The 23,248-nt window shown below is 47.4% G+C and overlaps 1 protein-coding gene across 4 annotated transcripts in view; it reads right to left on the bottom strand.

The window, feature by feature from the left end:
• The window catches only part of LARP7 (La ribonucleoprotein 7, transcriptional regulator), a 216,089-nt gene that overhangs the window by 170,656 nt on the left and 22,185 nt on the right, over positions 1 to 23,248 (bottom strand). For 2 of the 4 annotated variants that reach the window (XM_069241607.1, XM_069241616.1), the window contains exons 1-2: positions 15,697 to 15,720; positions 8,325 to 8,366 (exon numbers count right to left, since the gene is read on the bottom strand). In XM_069241607.1, coding sequence (XP_069097708.1) covers positions 8,325 to 8,366; positions 15,697 to 15,706 — 52 coding nt within the window. In that variant the 5' untranslated portion in view covers positions 15,707 to 15,720. Of the gene's footprint in view, positions 1 to 8,324; positions 8,367 to 15,696; positions 15,721 to 23,248 lie in introns of those variants that run through there. The other 2 variants (XM_069241625.1, XM_069241634.1) reach the window with 1 other exon arrangement.

Raw genomic sequence — 23,248 nt, 5'->3', positions numbered from 1 at the left:
AGGTTTGTGAAGGGATATGGATCCATTGTGACAGCCCTCACTGAACTCACCTCCAAGAAAATGCCCAAGAAAGTAAACTGGACTGTGGAATGCCAACAGGCCTTTGACACCCTGAAACAGGCAATGTGCTCAGCACCAGTTCTCAAAGCTCCAGATTATTCTAAGCAGTTCATTGTGCAGACTGATGCCTCTGAACATGGGATAGGGGCAGTTTTGTCCCAAACAAATGATGATGGCCTTGACCAGCCTGTTGCTTTCATTAGCAGGAGGTTACTCCCCAGGGAGCAGCGTTGGAGTGCCATTGAGAGGGAGGCCTTTGCTGTGGTTTGGTCCCTGAAGAAGCTGAGACCATACCTCTTTGGGACTCACTTCCTAGTTCAAACTGACCACAGACCTCTCAAATGGCTGATGCAAATGAAAGGTGAAAATCCTAAACTGTTGAGGTGGTCCATCTCCCTACAGGGAATGGACTTTATAGTGGAACACAGACCTGGGACTGCCCATGCCAATGCCGATGGCCTTTCCAGGTTCTTCCACTTAGAAAATGAAGACTCTCTTGGGAAAGGTTAGTCTCATCCTCTTTCGTTTGGGGGGGGGTTGTGTAAGGAAATGCCTCCTTGGCATGGTTGCCCCCTGACTTTTTGCCTTTGCTGATGCTATGTTTACAATTGAAAGTGTGCTGAGGCCTGCTAACCAGGCCCCAGCACCAGTGTTCTTTCCCTAACCTGTACTTTTGTATCCACAATTGGCAGACCCTGGCATCCAGATAAGTCCCTTGTAACTGGTACTTCTAGTACCAAGGGCCCTGATGCCAAGGAAGGTCTCTAAGGGCTGCAGCATGTCTTATGCCACCCTGGAGACCTCTCACTCAGCACAGACACACTGCTTGCCAGCTTGTGTGTGCTAGTGAGGACAAAACGAGTAAGTCGACATGGCACTCCCCTCAGGGTGCCATGCCAGCCTCTCACTGCCTATGCAGTATAGGTAAGACACCCCTCTAGCAGGCCTTACAGCCCTAAGGCAGGGTGCACTATACCATAGGTGAGGGTACCAGTGCATGAGCATGGTACCCCTACAGTGTCTAAACAAAACCTTAGACATTGTAAGTGCAGGGTAGCCATAAGAGTATATGGTCTGGGAGTCTGTCAAACACGAACTCCACAGCACCATAATGGCTACACTGAAAACTGGGAAGTTTTGGTATCAAACTTCTCAGCACAATAAATGCACACTGATGCCAGTGTACATTTTATCGTAAAATACACCACAGAGGGCACCTTAGAGGTGCCCCCTGAAACTTAACCGACTATCTGTGTAGGCTGACAAGTTTTAGCAGCCTGCCACAAACCGAGACATGTTGCTGGCCCCATGGGGAGAGTGCCTTTGTCACTCTGAGGCCAGTAACAAAGCCTGCACTGGGTGGAGATGCTAACACCTCCCCCAGGCAGGAGTTGTCACACCTGGCGGTGAGCCTCAAAGGCTCACCTCCTTTGTGCCAACCCAGCAGGACACTCCAGCTAGTGGAGTTGCCCGCCCCCTCCGGCCAGGCCCCACTTTTGGCGGCAAGGCCGGAGAAAATAATGAGAAAAACAAGGAGGAGTCACTGGCCAGTCAGGACAGCCCCTAAGGTGTCCTGAGCTGAGGTGACTAACTTTTAGAAATCCTCCATCTTGCAGATGGAGGATTCCCCCAATAGGGTTAGGATTGTGACCCCCTCCCCTTGGGAGAAGGCACAAAGAGGGTGTACCCACCCTCAGGGCTAGTAGCCATTGGCTACTAACCCCCCAGACCTAAACACGCCCTTAAATTTAGTATTTAAGGGCTACCCTGAACCCTAGAAAATTAGATTCCTGCAACTACAAGAAGAAGGACTGCCTAGCTGAAAAACCCCTGCAGAGGAAGACCAGAAGACGACAACTGCCTTGGCTCCAGAAACTCACCGGCCTGTCTCCTGCCTTCCAAAGATCCTGCTCCAGCGACGCCTTCCGAAGGGACCAGCGACCTCGACATCCTCTGAGGACTGCCCCTGCTTCGAAAAGACAAGAAACTCCCGAGGACAGCGGACCTGCTCCAAGAAAAGCTGCAACTTTGTTTCCAGCAGCTTTAAAGATCCCTGCAAGCTCCCCGCAAGAAGCGTGAGACTTGCAACACTGCACCCGGCGACCCCGACTCGGCTGGTGGCGATCCAACACCTCAGGAGGGACCCCAGGACTACTCTGATACTGTGAGTACCAAAACCTGTCCCCCCTGAGCCCCCACAGCGCCGCCTGCAGAGGGAATCCCGAGGCTTCCCCTGACCGCGACTCTTTGAACCTAAAGTCCCGACACCTGGGAGAGACCCTGCACCCGCAGCCCCCAGGACCTGAAGGACCGGACTTTCACTGGAGAAGTGACCCCCAGGAGTCCCTCTCCCTTGCCCAAGTGGAGGTTTCCCCGAGGAACCCCCCCCTTGCCTGCCTGCAGCGCTGAAGAGATCCCGAGATCTCTCATAGACTAACATTGCGAACCCGACGCTTGTTTCTACACTGCACCCGGCCGCCCCCGCGCCGCTGAGGGTGAAATTTCTGTGTGGACTTGTGTCCCCCCCGGTGCCCTACAAAACCCCCCTGGTCTGCCCTCCGAAGACGCGGGTACTTACCTGCAAGCAGACCGGAACCGGGGCACCCCCTTCTCTCCATTCTAGCCTATGTGTTTTGGGCACCACTTTGAACTCTGCACCTGACCGGCCCTGAGCTGCTGGTGTGGTGACTTTGGGGTTGCTCTGAACCCCCAACGGTGGGCTACCTTGGACCAAGAACTGAACCCTGTAAGTGTCTTACTTACCTGGTAAAACTAACAAAAACTTACCTCCCCCAGGAACTGTGAAAATTGCACTAAGTGTCCACTTTTAAAACAGCTATTTGTCAATATCTTGAAAAGTATACATGCAATTTTTATGATTTAAAGTTCCTAAAGTACTTACCTGCAATACCTTTCAAATGAGATATTACATGTAAAATTTGAACCTGTGGTTCTTAAAATAAACTAAGAAAAGATATTTTTCTATACAAAACCTATTGGCTGGATTTGTCTCTGAGTGTGTGTACCTCATTTATTGTCTATGTGTATGTACAACAAATGCTTAACACTACTCCTTGGATAAGCCTACTGCTCGACCACACTACCACAAAATAGAGCATTAGTATTATCTATTTTTACCACTATTTTACCTCTAAGGGGAACCCTTGGACTCTGTGCATGCTATTCCTTACTTTGAAATAGCACATACAGAGCCAACTTCCTACACAATGCAACAGACAGCTCACAGGAGCAGGCCAAAATAGTTGTGAGGCAATTATATAGGAAACATCTCCCATAAGAGATGGTGCAGACATGATAGATTAGTTTAATTTCAATGGGGAAAGTGTGTGAATTACTGCAATTGAATAGAAAGTAGGCAATGCCCTCTAGGATGTAATTACTTCTCAATTGTGCCATGATCTTAAGACTCTTCCCCTCCCCGCCATCAACCCTTAATACCAGCAACATGTTTTAGGGATAGGGAATATATCAATGAACATGTGTTCTCTAAAACAGGCGCAGCGGTGCTCAGTGCAGACATGCCCATACTTCAGACTGCAGAACCTGAAGCATGAGCAAACAGCCAGTAAACCGGTGAATCGAAAATCTCAGTAAATTTACTAGTCCCGTATGCCTATACTTAACCTAGATTCCTTAAAGTAAGTGTAAAATATATTTATGGTTAAAATTGCTTTTAAATTGTCAAAATAATTGCATAAAGCCAGGGGTGGGGATTTGGTGGACTAGGCATTCTCTGCAGGTATATGTGTGTATCCTCTTTAGTCACTGGTTGAATTCCCAGCGGGTGCACTTGGCTGTTTATCCTTCTGAGATGTATAAAACAAGTAACACTGAGTCATAAATCGAAATCCCAGTAGGATGCTTTGGTCTTTTATCCTTTAGAGATATATATTATTTTAACTTTTTCTGTTTATTGAGCAGTTAACGACAATACATATGAACAACATAATACAGAAGTCAGCGCCACATGTGTAAATCATATCGTTCCAGTACAGTATCCAAGTATTATGATGACAACCATAAGGGCCAAATGTGAGAGGGCAGGAGACCCATCTCTGTAGTCTCTGCAATTCAGTTACTCAGCCTTACTACACCACCCAAAGCAAGGGGGTATACATAAGACTGAATCCGCACTGTGTTTTCTTAACAGAGAACCGACATAACTTAATGTTAGTATAACATTTAAACATAGTCGGTAGCAATACATAACAGCAGTGGCAGTGTAAAATTTGTGTGTGCTTGCATATGTGTGTGTTACTCACCTGAGGTTTCGCCCACTGGGGCAACAAGAGGTCTAGGGCCGGGGGTCCCCAACTTGATAAGTGGGAGTAAGGGGGCCTCCTCCATAGTGAGGAATGCCTCATTAAAGTATAAATCCCCAGCCAAGGTGCAGCCCTCCACCATATCACTGTGTGAGGTCCATCACAGATTATATCTGTTTGAAATAGGGGAACCATTTGAGGGGTAGTAGCCTGGCATATGGAGCTCTCCGTAGCACATGCATGACTGCTTGCTCCCCTATTTCTGCAACCTGACAGAATATGAACGAGTAATCATCTGAAAGTCTCGAGTCCCTCTTCAGACATCCAGGGACGTCTGCCCCTGCACCCCACTCTGCTAATAGCTTATTTTCTCCATTTAGGCCCTCTGCGCACCACTGCATTACATACTGGAGTAGACCAGCAAAGTAATACAACCATAAGTACAGAAGGCCAGAGTCCCCCTGCTCCACGTCTAACTATAACACCTCCAGCTACACTTTGCTTCTCTTACCGGCCCACACCAGAGACACCAAGAGACTATTCAGTCTGGTAAAGGTATTCCACTTTATATGACAGAGGGAGTTCTGCAGGGCGTATAAGCAGTGAGAAGCAACACGATTCTGCTCAGTGTCACACTTCCCATGACTGGGAGAGGTAAGCAATTCCAGAAGCAGATTGAGGCCTCCAAGTGGTTGAGAACCCTGCCCATGTCCAGGGTATAATTAGCTTCATTGGAATGGGCTACCTGTATGCCCAAGTATCAGGAGTAATCATGCTCCCAGCGGAGTTCCATTGCAGGGAAAGCATCTGCACTCTTCCCCACCAAACTGGCTATGGTAAAAAGCACCAACTTCTGGTGGCTGATCCGTAAGCCCAAGACCTCTCTGAATGTAGTCATGATCTCCAGCAGCTTCCCCACTGATTTTTCCAGACAAGCAACATATATATTAACGCATCATCTGCGTCGAGGGAGATGACGAATGTTGTGCCATCCACCACAACCACCTATCTGTCCATGTCACGGTGCAACTCGATCGCCAGGAGCTCCATCGCCAAGGCAAACAGAAGAGGAGGCGGGGGCAACCCTGCCTTATGCCCCTCCCGATCAAAACTACTCCAAGGTCATAGACCCATTATGGACCTATAACACTGCTTGGGTTAATAAGAGCCTCACCCACAAGAGATACACCGGTTCCCGGCCCATTTTTCGCAGAATTTACCAAAGATAATCCCAGCCCAGCATATTTGAAGGCTTTCTCAATGTCCAATGACACCACAGCGGCTCTAAGATCGCGACCAAGTATAGGACATGGGACTGCCTCCGCAAGTTCATTTGTGTCTCCTTCCCAGGCATGAAACCACACTGGTCTTCATGCACTAAACGCCACCAGGACCTAAACGCAGCACCAGAGTTTAGTGTCTATCCCCAGCACGGACAAGGGGCTGTAGGAGCTGAGATCCATCAGGTACTTGCCGGACCATGATAATTTGAGTTTCCCTCAGATTGTGGCAGGCAGCCGATTAGGCTAGACTCCAGAAGGGTCTCCAACAGGTGAAGCAGCAGCAGTCCAGAGAATACTTGTTAATATGCTACTGGGAGAACATCCTGGCCCAGGGCTCGCAAACGTGCCATGTCATCGATTGCCTCCTGCAATTCTTCCATCTGAAGGTACTCCTCAAGACTCTAACTCTGTGCCCCCGTGGCGCGTGGGAGGACCAGATCTTCACGAAAGCCTCCCGCTGCCCCCAAGGGTTTCCCGTGGTCTGCATAATGAACAGTGGCTAGGTGCTCTCTCAAAAGCGAATTAACACCACCCTGAGTGGCCACCACTGTGCCATCAGAAACTCTCAGCGATAAGATAAGTGGGGGTCGGTTGTGCCCTCTTCACAGCCATGCTAGCATTCGCCCCCGACTTGTTGCCTTCCCGATGTAGTTGTTGCCAGTACTGAAGTCTGGTCAGACAGTCTAATCGGTACCATATATGAGTGACTTGATGCTTCACTTCAAGCAAGGACTCTCTGCGCCCTCTGCTCATACGCAGTATGCTGGTGGTCTGGTTGTCTTAGGGCTTTCTCCACCTTGGTCAGCACAGATTCAAGGCAATGTCTCCTGCCACTAATTCTAGATAGGTACTCCAGGCCTTACAACATTTAATGTGTCCCATTCCAACCACTGTCGCTCCATGGACAGCCGAAAGGAGTCGAAGGAGCCGGTAGTTACCTCATGGAGCTCCTCCCTGAATAGTTTGTTGCCATGCGGCCCTAGGTGTAAACGTCAATTGCGGACCCACAGCCTAGTGCCGCCAGTCCAACAAGGGCAGAGCGTGATCTGAGAGAAACTTGTCCTGGTTTTGGGTCAGCAGAATGGCAGTCACCACATTATTGGACACTAATAACCGGTCCAAACGGCTGTCTCATTTGTTGGCACATAGCAAATTAATCCCCGCTCCTCAGGGTGGGTTACCAGCCAAGTATCTACTCAATGGAGGCATTCCATCACTCCGTGCATGGCGTCTGCTATATGTGGCTCAGTGTGCAGCCTCAGTGTATGGCGATCGAGTCCCCCACCCACAGCAGACAGACACCAAAGTATGGGAGTAGTTCTTTCTCCATACCAAGGTAGAAATCGCCATCATCCACATTTGGGGCATAGACTTTCAATAGGAATACTTTCATACTGTCTAAATGGCCGCGCAATACAAGATAAATCCCTTCAATTTCTGCCCTGAAGCCATGAACCTGAAAGGGGACCTGTGGGGCCACCTATGTTAGAACCCCTCCGGGTGTAGTTGGAGTAAGTGACAGCATACAACTGACCTCTCCAATTTATGTGCACCTTGAGCACCTCATCCTCCATTAAGTGCGTTTCCTGCAGTAGTGCAATATGTACACCAAGTCTGCGCAAATAGGTCTGTAGCCTCTATCCTTTCACGTAGGAGTTAAGCACCTTACAAATCGACATTGTGGACACTTCCAACCCGGAAGTGTTCCGAAAGGCAACCAATCCCATTGCACATCTGGGTGACGACAGGCAGAGGGAGTTGTTTCGCTCCGTCACCCAGCTTCTAAAGGAGGAACTGAAGGATGCAGAGGAGGATGACGTGGGAACGAGAACCCCGAACTGTGGTGACCCAAAAGAGGAAGAAGGGAATGAGGATGATAGCGGAGTTCTCCTCAAGGACGGCCAAGCGGGATCCAGCAACAACGCCTGGGCGGCAAGACGAACCAGCGGCCCTGGAGGCGCCCAACTCAAGCTCCGGCCACGCTCGGGGAAGAGCGTGGCCAATTCAGGTACATGGAATAGACAGACAAGAGGGAGGGAGGAACAGAGGAGGGAGGAAGGAAGGAAGGGAATATGAACCACAATACTGAGGGTCGGACATTGCTATAGTGGCTTCTTTCTTTGTTTTCTTTTGTTTGGGGTCTTGTTTAATTTAATTTTGGTTTTTTCACTTATCCTGCGATTGGTTTTGTTACGTTAGACATCCCAGGAGGGGACATTTTGGTTGTGTTTGCTAAAATATAAAAAGGAAGAAACAGACTTCAGAGAAGGTGGCTGAAACCAGGGCCAGAGCAAGGAGGGCCTCTTTGAGAAGTGGTGTCAGGGAAAGTAAGGGGAGGAAATAAAAAGCGACCGTGCAGCCAAGAGAGTATAGGGCAATGTACAATACAACGAGGCAGGACACATAACGAGGAAGGAATGTGAATAGTGTGGAGAGACAAAGAAAGACAAGGAAAATACGATAGAGAAGACCTGTGATAGTCCAAAAGAAAGAAGAGAGAACGGAGAAGGAAAGAGAAAAGAGAAAAGGTTTCAAGAGACAAACATAGAGGAAACAGTAAAAAGGAAAAGGAAAAGAGAAGAAAAGGACAACGAAAATCGAAAGGACAGCAAAAATACAGGATACAGAGGAACAGAAAGAAGACAGAACCAAGGTTAGGGGAGGGGGGATGAATTCAATTAAAGGTCAGTCCACTTACCTCTATCTGTTTCGTTCTTTTTCCCAAATGCGTCTGAGAGCCCTATAAAGAGAAGACGACAAGAATAACATCAGAAGAATTACCGTTACAGTGCCTTTAGTAAGTTTCCAAAAATAAAATGTCACAATACCCTCTTTTTAGGTCGGGCATTAGCGAAGACCTTTAGATTTTTAAATATATATATCTGTATAATAATAAAGGGTCTGCTTTTAGGCAGTGGTCATCATCCATTGGTCTGGTGTTGTGTCATTTACACTTTGCTTCCATCCACTAAAGAATGCAGCATATTGGGTGGGGGGGGGGGGGGGGGTCCGCCAACTTCAGCTACTGGGTAACTTCACTCTGTGTGACTGCATTTTGCTCTTTTACAAGTTGCACATCCGCACACAAAGTAGTACTCTTCAGTGCCAGTATTTTTTTTTTTTACTTTATTGCTCTGGTGTTCCTTTGTGTTTAGATTTTGATATGATTGCAGGACCTTTCTATCAGCTCTTCCATGCGGAGCACAGGGCATATTCCAGCTTTTTAAGTTCCTCTCCCCTGCGAATGGACTTGTAAATTTCTTTTGGAGTGACGTTTGTTTTTTCCTGTCTGACTGCTTCATTTTCTTAGCATACTAAGTTAAATTTTAAACTGTTTTCATGAAGTTTTCATTTTTGGTCAGTATGCGTGCAATAAAGTGCATTTCGAACTGCACTCCTGTGCGTTATGATGGTATATATTTTAACGGAGGGCTAGAGTTACATTTGTAATTAAATTTTGTCGATATCATCCGTTTGTCTGGCTTTCTAGTATGCTTTCAGTGCTTTTGCATATCTTTACATTTGTAAACCAATTGATTTTGTATCCCCTGCTTGTACGGCCTTCTTGTGTGCTTTCAGTGCTCTTCTATGTCCTGTATATATAGGCATTTAACTATCGCATTACTAATTTTATCTCTGCCACTAATTTCAGTTTATTATCAATCTACCTTTGCAACTCAATCTATTTGTCTTTCTGGCTGTGCAAGCCTCTGTCTGTTTAATCCTCTCTGTGCAGACCTCTGTCTGAATGTGCAAGCATGCCTGTCCGTGCAAGCATGAGTCTGTCTGCCTCTGCAAGCCTCTCTCCCTGTCTTCTGTCTCTCTGTGCAAGCCTTTGTTTGTCTGCTACGTCTCTTGTTTTCTGTCTATCGGTGCAAGCCTCACTATCTATCTGTGCAAGCCTCTATCTGCAAGAACAAAGATACTAGCAAAGGCAAGAGGCTGGTAGCCAACTGCAAATTAATTGGCTTTTTTAGGTCTGGTATTAGCCAAAACCTTTTGATTTTTCTACAGTTATGTGTACAACATAGTTACTTATAGGGGTTTTCTGCGAGAATTCATCCACTAGTCTGTTGTGTCATTCACATTTTTCCCAGCCACTGCAGCATGCATCAGGGGGCAGTGGGTTAGGACATTTTAGCCAATGGGTGATTTCACTTTGAGTTACAGCGTGCTGATCCTATCATAAGGAAACATACAAAAAAGTGATGAATGCAATGCTTGAATTAATCCCAGCAACTGGTAATCGCTAGGGCCAAAAACTAGTTGATTGTTATTCACTGCAAGGCCCTGACACGCCAATTTCACCCTGATTAGGGCTCATCAGACAGGTATAGCTTTCACAAGGAGCACATCCACACACTAAGTAGTTCTCTTTGGCGTCATGGAACTTGCTAAGATAATGAGTGCTTTTCTGAAACCAAAAAAATAAATTTTGGCTTAGACCAATTGTTATTTTTATATATATTTTCTGCTTGGCTGCTTCCCCAACCATACAGTTTTGCACAGACTGACAGAACAAAACAAGAACTCCCAAAGCCAAAAGGCTGAGGACCAACACCAGACTAATAGGTTTTGCCAAAGCTTGTTTAATTATGAATCTGTGCTCTTCTGTACCTGGGGAACCTTACACTTTCTCATCTTAGATTTGTTACCTGAAAATAGTCTCACTAACTCTGTTAACACACACATATTTCAATCACTCAGCACATTCCTCTAATTCTACCTGTGTGATAGTCAATCTTTAAAAATCCCTCCAACCTCCAGCAGAAACACAAGGCACAGAGGCACGTCTTTTGTGATTTTGCCATGACTCTATCTTTCATTCAGCCCCTGTGCTCTATGAAGGGGCCACTCAACAACTTTGTGCTGTCACACTAGATGCAATGGTTACCCACCTGTGAAGAATTTGAAGACAGCACAGGTAGGACGCAAGTGCTACCCTGAAACCCCATATGAGATTCCTGGTAAAACTCTGAAGCCCATGACCTCTCCCTATTTTTTTCAGTCCCTCTCCAAATGCCAAAATTCCTGACATCACAAGCACCAGCTAATTAAGCTGGTGTCATCAGGACAGAGCAGCTGAGAGTGGGGAATCCGATTTAATCTCTACTTCTCTAAGTGATAAGATGTTTCAGACATCTACTTGTCAGGTAAAAACAAAAACCACTCCATTTACCCGTGTGGTGCCATGCACTGAGGCAACAGATTATGGCTGTGTTCTCTTTCTTTCGAAGACCGGATAATAGCTTATCTAATTATGCCATGGCTCATTTTATCAGGGTTTGGATTCTCCCTATGCTCAGATTAATCCACCTTCACCTTTCTAATTATACCGGACTCTGAACATACCAGTACTCCATTTATGGGGGCGTGGCCAGCAGCCGATGAAGCTGCACGTGTAGAGCGGCTCTCCGGGGCCGAGAACGGGACCCGGACCGAAACCTAGCCATAAATAAGCCCCGAAAACTCAATCTAATGCTATCCCAACATCGGCGGCCCCCAGAGCAGAACATGGCGCAGTGGCGACACTCCCGAACAAGTAAGAAAGAAGAAAATACGATCGAGCCCCGGAGCTCCAGAAAACCAAGATGGCGGCTGTGTGGGGAACCGGGCCCCAAATCGTAGAAATAAAGTTCTCCGACCCGGAGACACGATCTCGACAATCCGATACCCCAAACTGAAGCAGCGAAGCGGCGACCCCTACGGCCACATTAAGAGAGAGACGAGCAGCGGCGTGAACGTATTGGTGCGGATCCCGGAGGTCCGAAAATCCAAGGCGGAATATGAACCGGGGTGAGGGGGCACATTGAGACACCACGCACCTGGAGACGGCGGCACCCCCTACGGGCCCCCATCCCGACACGGCTGGGAGCTTGCGGCCTCGACTGGGACCTGCGCGAGCAGACGAGGCCCATCCGCGGGCAAGAACAGGATCGCAGCCCGGATCCAGAGAACCCGAGCGACCAACCACCTGGAGTTCGGAGAGACAGCAATGGAAACGGGGGAGCAAACTGAGCACTCAACCAACTCAAGCGCAGTGAGTAACCAATGTTCCAATCGCCACCCAGAAGCATAAAATCCCCCCCTAGAGGGGCCCCCATAGGGTCACTCCAGAATCTCCACGGAAGCGACCGGGCCCCAACATTAGAACTAGTAACATTAACGTAAACCGACCCAGCCGCGCACTGGCCTAAGCACCCCTGTCGAACCAAGGACATGAGAAGAGAATTGCGTGCTGATTGCAACCTGCCCCGCCGCGTTGAGGGCTGACGTAAAGTAACGACTTACCGAAGGTGAGCCCTCCGAAGACCATAATCGGACGCCCATATCCCAAACTGCCGCAAATAGACATCTTCACCTCTACCAATATTCGACAAAACTAACAAAATGGGCAAGCCCAAAAAACGTGATGGTCAAGACCAAGAAGGACTACCGACAGACAAGGTGTCCGGACAGCCTCTCCACTCGGCCTCCCAGAGTACATCAACTCAACAAGAAACAACCCTGGATACAATCCTACAAGCCATAAGGGAATCCCGCGAAGCACTTGAACAAAAAATAGACACTCTAATGGTGGACTTATCACTAGCTGCGAGACGATCATCGAAAACTCACAGAAAGAGTAGGGACCACAGAAAAAACATTAAATGCTGTGACGTCCACACAAAAGACATTGACCATGGAGACATCCGAGTTAATGACCAGAATCAAAACCCTGGAATCCAGGGCTGGGGATGCCGAGAATCGCTCCCGGAGGAGCAACCTGAGACTAATCGGAATACCGGAAGGTACGGAACTCTCATCAGCGAACATAGAAACATTCCTAGAAAACTGGCTCAAAAACACAGTCCCACCAGAGGGCTTTTTGGCATTCTTCGCTATCGAAAGAGCCCACCGAGTCCCCGGCAGACCCCCTCCACCGGGATCCAGACCCCACCCGATAGTAGCAAAACTACTGCACTTTAAGGACAGGGACTATATCCTTTCGCAAACTCGTATTAAAGGGGAAATCATACTAAACAACCAGCGTATTATGATATTCCCCGACTTCACCAAAGAAACTCAAACTCAGAGAGCTTCATACAATAACCATAAACGAACCCTACGCGAGAAAGGCATCAAATATGCAATGCTCTTTCCAGCTAAACTGAGAGTTGAACACGAGGGCAAGACGCACTTTTTCTCAACCCCACAGCTGGTAGGAGATTGGCTAGAAACTCTAAACTTTCTAGTCTCTAAGCGCACCGAGTAAGTCCTCCCGCGCACCTGGTAGGAAACGTGCTAGATCCTCTAAAAGGGCAGTAGAAACTGCACCCCCCAGACACCAATCACTACAAGGTATGCACGAGGCAGTAGATGCAGCAGCGGCCTTGAAAAGAGGAGCCTCACATCACTCACAAACCTCAGGTGACGCCTCGGACCATGACTCGAGCTGCAGGAGTCTTTCGATCTCATTGCAAGATACTTGCACTAATCTACCAAAAGTGACCCCCAGAACGGCAGAAGAACTCATTTAATCCCTCAAGAACCTGACAGTGATCACCCAACTTACCAAGCGATCACCCCCTATATACAACCCCTGCAGAGGTGAACCCACTAGGCAACCACTAGGGTGTAGTAAACCCCGAATATTCATTCACGGGCAGCAGATATGCTTCAGCCGGGTCCCCGGAACGTCCCGGGTTGTAAGCTCTCGGCCCTGACGCGCCTCCCACCTCCAATAAGAAATAAGTTAATTTGTACGGTTTGGACGGGGAAAGTTTTGTTAACCGGTCCTGGGAGAGGGAGTTGGGGAAAGTTCGAGTTAGAGTTGGAAATGGGACAATTCATGCAAACACAATCTCTTTAGAAGGCAGATCTCAATCTAAATATAGGTCGATTAACATAACCTCACCCATCGCAGAGCCCGTGAGTAACTCTGTCAACACAACCAAGATAATGACAACACAGTATAAAATAATAATCTGGAATGTAAGAGGCCTAAATAACATGTCCATACAAAGTCCACAACTATCTTAAACGAAGGGGAATACACATAGCCCTACTACAAGAAACTCACCTAATAGAGCAGGAAGTTAAAGCCCTCAGAAAAAGATGGAGAGGTCAAATAATTGCCACTAACTACTCAGCCTATGCTAGGGGAGTACTTATGTGGATCCCCCCTGGGTCCCTTTTCAAATACTCCACAAGGTTATTGATAAAGAGGGAAGATACGTGATAACAAGTGGTAGGTGGTAGAGAAGTGACAATAGGAGGAGTATACGCCCCTAACCACGACCAAGGCAAATTCCTCGACAGATTATCATTAGAATTAGGTCCTCTTCTGGCAGGCACAAATATAATTGGAGGGGACTTTAACTGCATTGCTAGTAACACTCTGGACAGATCGAACCCCCCCCAGTATCACAATCCCAATCGCTGAAAACGGCAAAGCAATTCATAGAATGGCAACAACACTGGCAATTAATAGACAGTTGGAGAACACTTAACCCACACTCTAGGGACTACTCATACTACTCACCTGTACACAATCTACATGTTAGACTCGATTCCATCCTGGCATCCCCTGAAATACAGAGCGACGTGGTGGCAGCGGAATATCTTAGCCAAACGATATCTGATCATAACCCCTTGATAGCTTCACTATCCTGGGGCAGAGAGAGACCGATAATCCCAACCTGGCGCCTCAGAGCGGAAATGCTCGAAGACGAAGCGTTTAAGCATACATTACATACAGATATTGGGGAATTTTTCAAACACAACGAGGGTATGGCATTTAGTAGATCCATGGAATGGTAAACTTTTAAAATAGTAATCCGGGGAAAATGTATTGCTGAAAATATAGGTGCCCGAAAGTCAATTGAAGCAGAGCTTCTTCAACTGGAAGACTCTCTCAAAGGCCTGGAAAAAATGTGCCCCACACAACCTAACTTACACCCTGCAATAGTGGCTACCAGGACGAAAATTCACGTAGCTGCTAATACACTCGCTTGCTTCGATTATAAACAACACGTAACCAGACTACACTCAGAAGGGGACAAAGCTAGCGCTTTATTAGCCTGGCTCGCGCAACCCCCAAAAAAACAAACTGTCGAAGTCGAAAACTCACAGTGCACACACGTCTACACCCAAAAAAGAAATTAACTCTGTCTTCCAAGAGTACTATGCACTTCTATATGCCCCCCCCCCACCATAACACTGACCCCTACCCAGTTGCGTGAATTAGAGGCCCTCACCACCCCCAACCTGCCAACTGAAGACATTTCAGCTCTAGCGACGCCTATATCGATCGCAGAAATAAAATCCGCAATCCAAAGTATGGCCAGGGGTTGAGTCCCAGGAGCGGACGGGCTTCCACCAGAATTTTATCACCAGTATCAAGACCTGCTAGCCCCCCACCTCTGCGCATTATATGCAGAGGCGTGGAATAGTAACACCCTCCCCCAATCCACCAACACTGCTATTATGATTCCCCTGCTAAAACCAGATAGATCCGCCACAGATGTTCGCTTTTATCGCCCCCTATCAATGCTCAACATAGATTACAATATTAAGCCTAATCCTAGCTGACAGATTACTCCCCCATATGCCCTCATTGATTCATCAAGACCAATCGGGTTTCATACCCAATCGCAGCACATCCCAAAACATTAGACGCATCATATCAATACTCCACTCCTTGCCCCCAAACTTACCACAAGCGGCGATCATCTCGGTCGACATAGAGAAGGCATTTGACAGATTAAAATTGGATTATCTGGAACAAGCTATGCTAAAGTTGGGGCTGGGCAAAGGATTCGTAAGGTGGACCGAACTACTATATACTAACCCTACTGCAAGAGTAAAAACAAGCAATTACATAGCTCCTTCATTTCAGGTCGGTAGGGGCACAAGACAAGGATGTCCTGTATCCCCTTTTCTTTTTGCAATCGCAATAGAGCCCCTAGCGCATATGGCAAGAACCGGCCTCTACTATAGGGGCATCCCAATAAATAATTGGCCCCACCACATCGCATTATACGCAGATGACATGTTGCTCTTCCTATAAAGCTTAGAATCAGACCTACCTGGGGCCATGAGAATGATGGATAGTTTCAGAACTGCCTCTGGACTTCGGATTAATTGGAGAAAGTCCACCATCTTCCCACTGCACAAAGAAACCCCAGAACCAAATGACACAAGAGGCCTTCCCTGGTCACCTAACACATTCAAATAATTAGGAGTAAAGATTTACCACTCAGTAAATGACCTACTAGAAGGAAACATACAAGGAGCACTCAGAGGGATCAGAGCCAGTATGCGCTTCTGGGAAACACTACCACTAACACTCACAGGTAGAGTTGCTCTTCTTAAAATGATAGTGCTACCCAGACTGTTGTACTATTTTTCAACCATCCCACTCATAATCCCGAAAGCAGTATTCAAAAAGATAGAGTCCATGTCTACAAATTTAATTTGGGGTCCAAGTAGACATAGAATGGCACTAAGAACACTCCAGAGACCTACAGCTGAGGGCGGCCTAGCCGCCCCTCATATGGAGATATACTACTGGGCAGGACAACTACAATGGGTCGCAAAATTATCATGCAACCCTCCAACTGACGCCGAACTACGTCTTCCCTTAAACTGCCCCCATAGACAGGATACTAGGCATACTACTGAACCCCCGGAAAACCAAGCAACTGCTCCCGATAGAATGGGAGTCTGCTAGACACTGTTGGTCCCAACATCCGAAACGCTACCGCATTAACACTCCTTACACCCCAGAGGCCCCACTGTCCTGCATGATCCATATTTCAGGGAAGCAAAATATCCCAGGCCCCAACAAACTGATATCACATAATCTTACTAAACTAGGAGACCTATACGGCGGAGGGAAACTCCTCACCTACACTGGTTTATTCATTACCCACAACACCATCATTAAAATCGTTCAAAAAACCTGGAGAGCTGGAAACCTTGAACCCCCCCCACTCATAACAGCTGCAATACAATTTGCTCCATCGGTGATCTAAAAGGTGTAGTATCCGGAATCTACAAAGTACTACAAGCTAGCACATGCCTACCCCTAGCAAAACTTAAAACCAAATGGCAATCGGACCTAGACATCGCCTGGGATTATAGGCAATGGGATCGGATCGTCTCTCATATCTATCCAGTATCCAGAAATGCCAGGTTCAAATTAATAAACCTATACATCTTTCACAGGGCCTACATGACCCCACACATGATCTCCAAAATCTACAGAACAAACTCCACAAGCTGTCCCAGATGTACGGAACCTGCAGCCAGCCTCATACATATGCTCTGGAGCTGCCCCCAACTTAACACATTCTGGGAAGATACTTTTGCAAAAACCTCAGCCTGCACTGATAGATCTTTAATTAAATCCCGGCAGTGGCATTACTGGGGGACTTTCCACACCCAATAGCCTTTAAAATCTCCAACAAATTGATAGACCTAGCTCTAATCCTGGCAAGATGGGAAATAACCACAAACTGGAAATCACCAACGGGCCAACAAATATCCAGATGGCAAAACTCATTAGAGAAATGGGCAGAAGCAGAAGGAACGACACTGCTTCGTGAGGCATTACGTGAACTCAGACCAAGAGACGATGCATCCCAATGGGAATCAATCCTGGAAAAACTAAAATCACCAAATGCACTCACCGAAGAAGCAAACAGAACCACCACGGACTCAGACAGACTCAAATGCAACACAGGAATCCTAAGGCTCTGCGTACGAGGACTGTAACAACTAACCCTATTGAGACCTGCCAACTGTGAATAACTTTTATAAAATCTGTAGCATGGGGAGGGAGGAACAGCAATTTAAGCACCTTTGCGTTAATGCTATTGTTTTATTCAAAAATTTTAATAAAATCTTAAAAAAAAAAAAAAAAAATCATTCCATTGACAGCTTTGCTGATCCTGTCACCGACTCTTCAGCTAACCAAGAGGATTGCCATCCAGACAACAGGCAGACCCTGGCAAGCCTTCTCAGGTATGGGGTTGGGGTCTTTCTCTTAAACCGGCATATGCAGAAAGGTTACCACCGCTATGCTCTCAGATTTTGGACATAAGGGTGTAGGTAGGAAATTTTAGGCTTTTATGATTTTACAAAGATGGTGTGGCTGTTTATGTTCTTTACACTGATGGTAACAAAGATCGCTGTAATATGTTTCATCTGCCTATTTATCACAGCGCATGTTTTTATAATCGGATGCAATTGCTTCAATAAATACATTGAAACCATATCAGTACTCCATTTATGTCAAATCTTTTAATACTCACAGGCTCTGCATATGCCAACTTGTTGCTAATGGTAGAGGGTTGAACATGCCAGCATTTTAATTTATAATAGTGTCTAGATTGGCATGGTGAGCCAAAAACGATGGACTGGAATGCTGCACCAAGTGATCACCTGTGATGGAACTTAATTCATGCACTCAATCTATTATTTGTTTTATGTTGCAGTTTATGCCCTACGTGCAACAGACCAGCCCAGACATTGGTCCCAGTCTCACTTTGCGACAGGATTCAAGCTGCAGTCTGCTGACAGGGCCAAAATAGGCCAAAAGAGTTCTGGGGTTCCTTCTCTTTCCATGTGCAGGGAGCATTGCAGGATACTTTAGGATGGACTTTTCCCATGAGGAGTAGGGTCATTACTGATTTACATAAGGAGCACCTCTGTCTAGAGTGTAATGGTGGATGAAAACAATGGACAGAGGCTGAGATGAATTCAAGCATTACATCCATCGCCTTGTTTTTTGTTGCAAATACAACAATTTGGATGGAAAGTTTGAATTAATCTTAGCCACTGGCAATCGCTCAGGGCCCCATCCCAATCCATCGTTTTTTGCCTGCCATGTCACCACAGTTTGGACCCAGCCACATGCAAATCAGTCCTGCCCCTGGTCCTCGTGAGAAGAGACGAGCCCGAAGTGATAGGCCAAGTCCTCCTGCAACTACAGCAGAAACCCAGGACCACTTTTGTTGTTGTTGTGAGCTCTTCAGTTGGGTATAGCTTAGCCAAAATCACACAAGAAAGTACAGGGTTCAAAGAGAGCTCTAAGCTGTGGAAAGGTTCCTAGTAGCTCTTAGACCCTATTAGGTAAGTTGATGCTGGTGGGTACTGTGGAGAGTCGAGGTTAGGAGGTGGAGGAGAGGGAAGGAAAGTTTCCTTTACAGACTAGGTGTTCTCACACACTATATAGTGTCATGCTTCATCAAATGACCGCCTAGCCCCACCCAGGTAGGACAATGCCACCTGGGCGGACTCAACCTCACTGTTAAAGGAACAGGAGTGCGTAAATTATCACTTTTCTGGACAAGTATTGGATCCAGCTAAGCTAGGGGCATATTTACAAACACCTAAACAGTCACCTATGTGAAAGTACACTTTAATGGTGGAGACTGTTGGTGTGATTAAAAACAAAAGTGGGGACACCTCTGTGAGAGCAAGGACTCACAGGGTCGCCTATCTAACAGTCAATGGCCAACATGTTTCTGCTCTCGCTGTTGAGCCAAAAAGGGTCTTGGGGCTTTCGTCAGGGCTTAGGATCCCTAGGTCTCATATAATATGAGGGAACAAGAACATACTCCATGCAATGAGAGAGTAGGTGGAAGAGGGTGCAATGAACATAAGGGGCCTACCTTAAGCAAGGAAATACCTTGTGTAGGCCTGAGGGAATAAAACACACATCAGAATTGTGAAACAACACTCCACAGCAAAGCAAACACACGTGACATAGAAAGCAGAATACATGCATTGCACACGTGTGTAGAACAAAACAAAAAACGGGGAGAAACATATTCTTACCCTAAACCTGAAGGCAACTAGCCTCAGGTGTCCAGGAGGGGGAGAGTCACCTTATTGTCACACACTATATATGGATAGAGTAATTGTTAGAAATGGGGTCTCTGGTTGGCAGTCGGTTTGCACCCTGTCCAAGTAGGGACCCTCACTCTAGTCAGGATAAGGGAGATTCCCTCTCAGATAACCCCTGCTCACCCCCTTGGTAGCTTGGCACGAGCAGTCAGGCTTATCTCAGAAGCAATGTGTAAAGCATTTGCACATAACACACAGTAATAAGTGAAAACACTACAAAAGGACACCACACCAGTTTTAGAAAAATAGCCAATATTTATCTATATAAAACAAGACCAAATCCGATAAAAAAAATTCAACATACAGTCATAAAAATATGACTACTGCAAGACGTACTTAACAATACAGTTCCTAGAAGTCGATAACTCCATCTGTGGCTATCACGGCGTTGTGAACAACAAAACCAAAAGTTCAGGCTGGCCTCGGTGTCGCGGGCCAGCTGCGGTGTTGAGAAGACCCACAAACAGTACCTTGGATTCGCAGGGCGTCGTGATCCTCGTGGTGAGCTCCGGAGAGCGGCGTCGGTTCCGGAGTCGTCGGGCCCTTGAAGTCACTCGGGGATCGAACTCCGGGCTGATGGAAACAGGTGCGCTGGTCAGGATGGCGTCGGGCTGCAGTACGAAGCGGGACGATGCGACGTGCGGTGCCCACAGGTCACGGTGAGGGCATCCAGCGGCGTCGGTGAGACCAGGGCTGCGGTGTAAAGCGGGCCGGTGCAAGGTGCAGTGTCCGCAGGTCACGGTGCAGGCAGCGGTGGCGTTGTTGCAGAAGCGTCTGGAGGCCCAAGCCAGCTGTGTGGGACGGTGCTTCGTAACCCTCAGAAGCGGAACAGGCCACAGTGCAGGCAAGGATGCCTGGTGACAACACTGGAGCCGATGGTGCTGGTGTCGGTGGACCGGGGGCTGCGGCGCGGGACGGTGCTTCGTGCTCCTCACGAGCAGTGTCCACAGGCCACGGTGCAGGCAGCGGCGCCGGTGTCGGCAGGAGCGTTGTTGTCAGGGATGTCCAGGCTGCGGTGTGAGCAGGCGATGCCGGAGTGCGGGCCCACAGGTCGCGGTGCGAGCAGCGCCTCTGTGAAGTCGTCCGATGAAGCCGTCGTTGAGACCAGGGTCGCGGTGCGAAGCGGGGCAATGCGACTCCGTGTGGCGTCGGCAGGTCACGGTGCAGACCAGCGGTGTTGCTGGCGGCGTCGCAGTGGTTTCTCCTCTTGAACAGCACAAAACACACAGTTGCCAGTGCTGCAGGTGGAGAAAACTGAAGTCTTTGGTGTCCCTGAGACTTCCAACAGAAGGCAAGCTCTACTCCAAGCCCTTGGAGAATTTTCTCAAGCAGGACACACAGCAAAAGTTCACCCTTTGCACTCTTTTCAGGCAGAAGCAGCAACTGCAGGCAAGTCCAGCAAAGCAACACAGCAAAGGGACAGTACTCCTCCTTCAGCTCTTCTCCTGGGCAGAGGTTCCTCTTGATTCCCAAAAGATTCTAAAAGTCTGGGGTTTTGGGTCTGCTTCTTATACCCAGTTCTGCCTTTGAAGGTTGCAAACTTTAAAGTCTCAAGTGTTTGCAAGATCCTTCCTTGTCCAGGCCAGGCCCCAGACACTCACCAGGGGGTCGGAGAAGGCATTGTGGGAGGGCAGGCACAGTCCTTTCAGGTGTGAGTGACCACTCCTCCCCTCCCCTCCAGCACAGATGGCTAATCAAGATATGCAGGATACACCCCAGCCCCCTTTGTGTCACTGTCTAGAGGAGAGGTGTGAACAGCCCAACTGTCAAACTGACTCAGACAGGGAATCCACAAACAGGCAGAGTTGCAGAATGGATTAAGCAAGAAAATGCCTACTTTCTAAAAGTGGCATTTTCAAACGCACAATCTTAAAATCAACTTTACTAAAAGATGTATTTTTTAATTGTGAGCTCAGAGACCCCAAACTCCACATGTCCATCCGCTCCCAAAGGGAATTTACACTTTAATCAGATTTAAAGGTAGCCCCCATGTTAACCTATGAGAGGGACAGGCCTTGCAACAGTGAAAAACGAATTTAGCAATATTTCACTGTCAGGACATATAAAACACATTACTGTATGTCCTACCTTAATCATACACTGCACCCTTCCCTTGGTGCTACCTAGGGCCTACTTTAGGGGTGCCTTACATGTAAGAAAAGGGACGGTTTAGGCCTGGCAAGTGGGTACACTTTCCAAGTCGAAGTTACAGTCAAAACTGCACACACAGACACTGTAGTGGCAGGTCTGAGACATGATTACAGAGCTACTTATGTGGGTGGCACAACCAGTGCTGCAGGCCCACTAGTAGCATTTGATTTACGGGCCCTGTACACCTCTAGTGCACTTTACTAGGGACTTACCAGTAAATCAAATATGCCAATCATGGATAAATCAATCAACAGTACAGTTTCTATAGGGAGCAGTTGCACTTTAGCACTGATTAGCAGTGGTAAAGTGTGCAGAGACAATAAACCAGCAAAAACAGACCTGAAAAAATAGGAGGAAGAAGGCAAAAAGTTTGGGGATAACCCTGCAAAAAGGGCCATTTCCAACAGTAATAAAATATAGTAAAAAGTAATGGCAATATATCAACTACATAGCATTCTAGCTGATGAAGGCAAGTAGGAAAAATAGCGATGGGTCCCAACAAGGGGTAAATATTGTCTCAAGAAGACAAGGCACCACAAGTAACTTACTGAAGTATATTGTAATAAGCCTAATAAGAGTAAAACACACAACAGAAGAGGGAAATAAAAAAAATAGAAATAAATAAACAGGAGAGGTCTTATCTGTGCCACAGGGGCCGACGACTCACAACTCCAAAGGGGGCGCTCACTGTGCGCCTATACTGTCCCCTTGTGTGAGGTGTCCAGGGGGAAAGCGGTATTTGAAGAGAAGGGTTAATTGGCCCCAGTGCGTGACTTTGCGCAATCACCGCTACTAGCCCAGGTGTATAAATTAAGGATAATAGGGTCCAGCGCGCCGAAAACGCGCAATCACCGCTGCCGGCCCGGGCAGTGTAGCCGGATATGATGCCAGGAGCCGGAGCGTGGCATTGAGAGAGCGTCGTCGCGTGACATCACTCAACGTCGCGTAGCCACCGGAATGCAGGCAGGGTATTTCCCAGCATTACCGGCGGTAAGGTGTACCCCTCTCGCGTGTTGCTCGAGGGGCAATGAGATCGACTGATCGAAGAAAGAAAAGATAAAGAAGAAAGTATAGCTTAGCTCCAGTGGCAGAGTTACACCAGGAACCATGTCTGGGCATACCCAGCGCACTTAGGACGTCAAATGCAAAAACAACAAGGTAATGGATGTAACGCTTGAATTATTGGGGCTGCATCCCAATCCATCATCCTTCGCCTACCATGCCACCTCAGTTTGGACCCAGCAATATGTAAGTTAGTCTTGGCCCTGTTCCTCATGGAAAGAATCCAGCCCGAATTGCCAGGCCAGGTCGTCCCTGAACCAGAACTGAATCAACCCAAGACCAGTTTTGCCCTTTTTATGGGCTCTTCAGCCGGGTACAGAGAACCCGGGACCACATCTGGGCATACCCAGCGCACATTACATCCATCACTGTTTTGTATTCTTATTGTTTTTGTTGCAGCATTTTCATTAAGCTGGACTTCTGATTACAGCAGCATTCTGGATATATCTTTATAGTAACTGAACCTTTTTACCCTCTTTCTTACTTTAGTTTCTGATGAAACATCTTGTTCTG

This window comes from Pleurodeles waltl, chromosome 1_2 (assembly GCF_031143425.1).
Source record: "Pleurodeles waltl isolate 20211129_DDA chromosome 1_2, aPleWal1.hap1.20221129, whole genome shotgun sequence".
Lineage (NCBI taxonomy): Eukaryota > Metazoa > Chordata > Amphibia > Caudata > Salamandridae > Pleurodeles > Pleurodeles waltl.
This window is presented reverse-complemented; position numbering and strand designations above follow the sequence as displayed.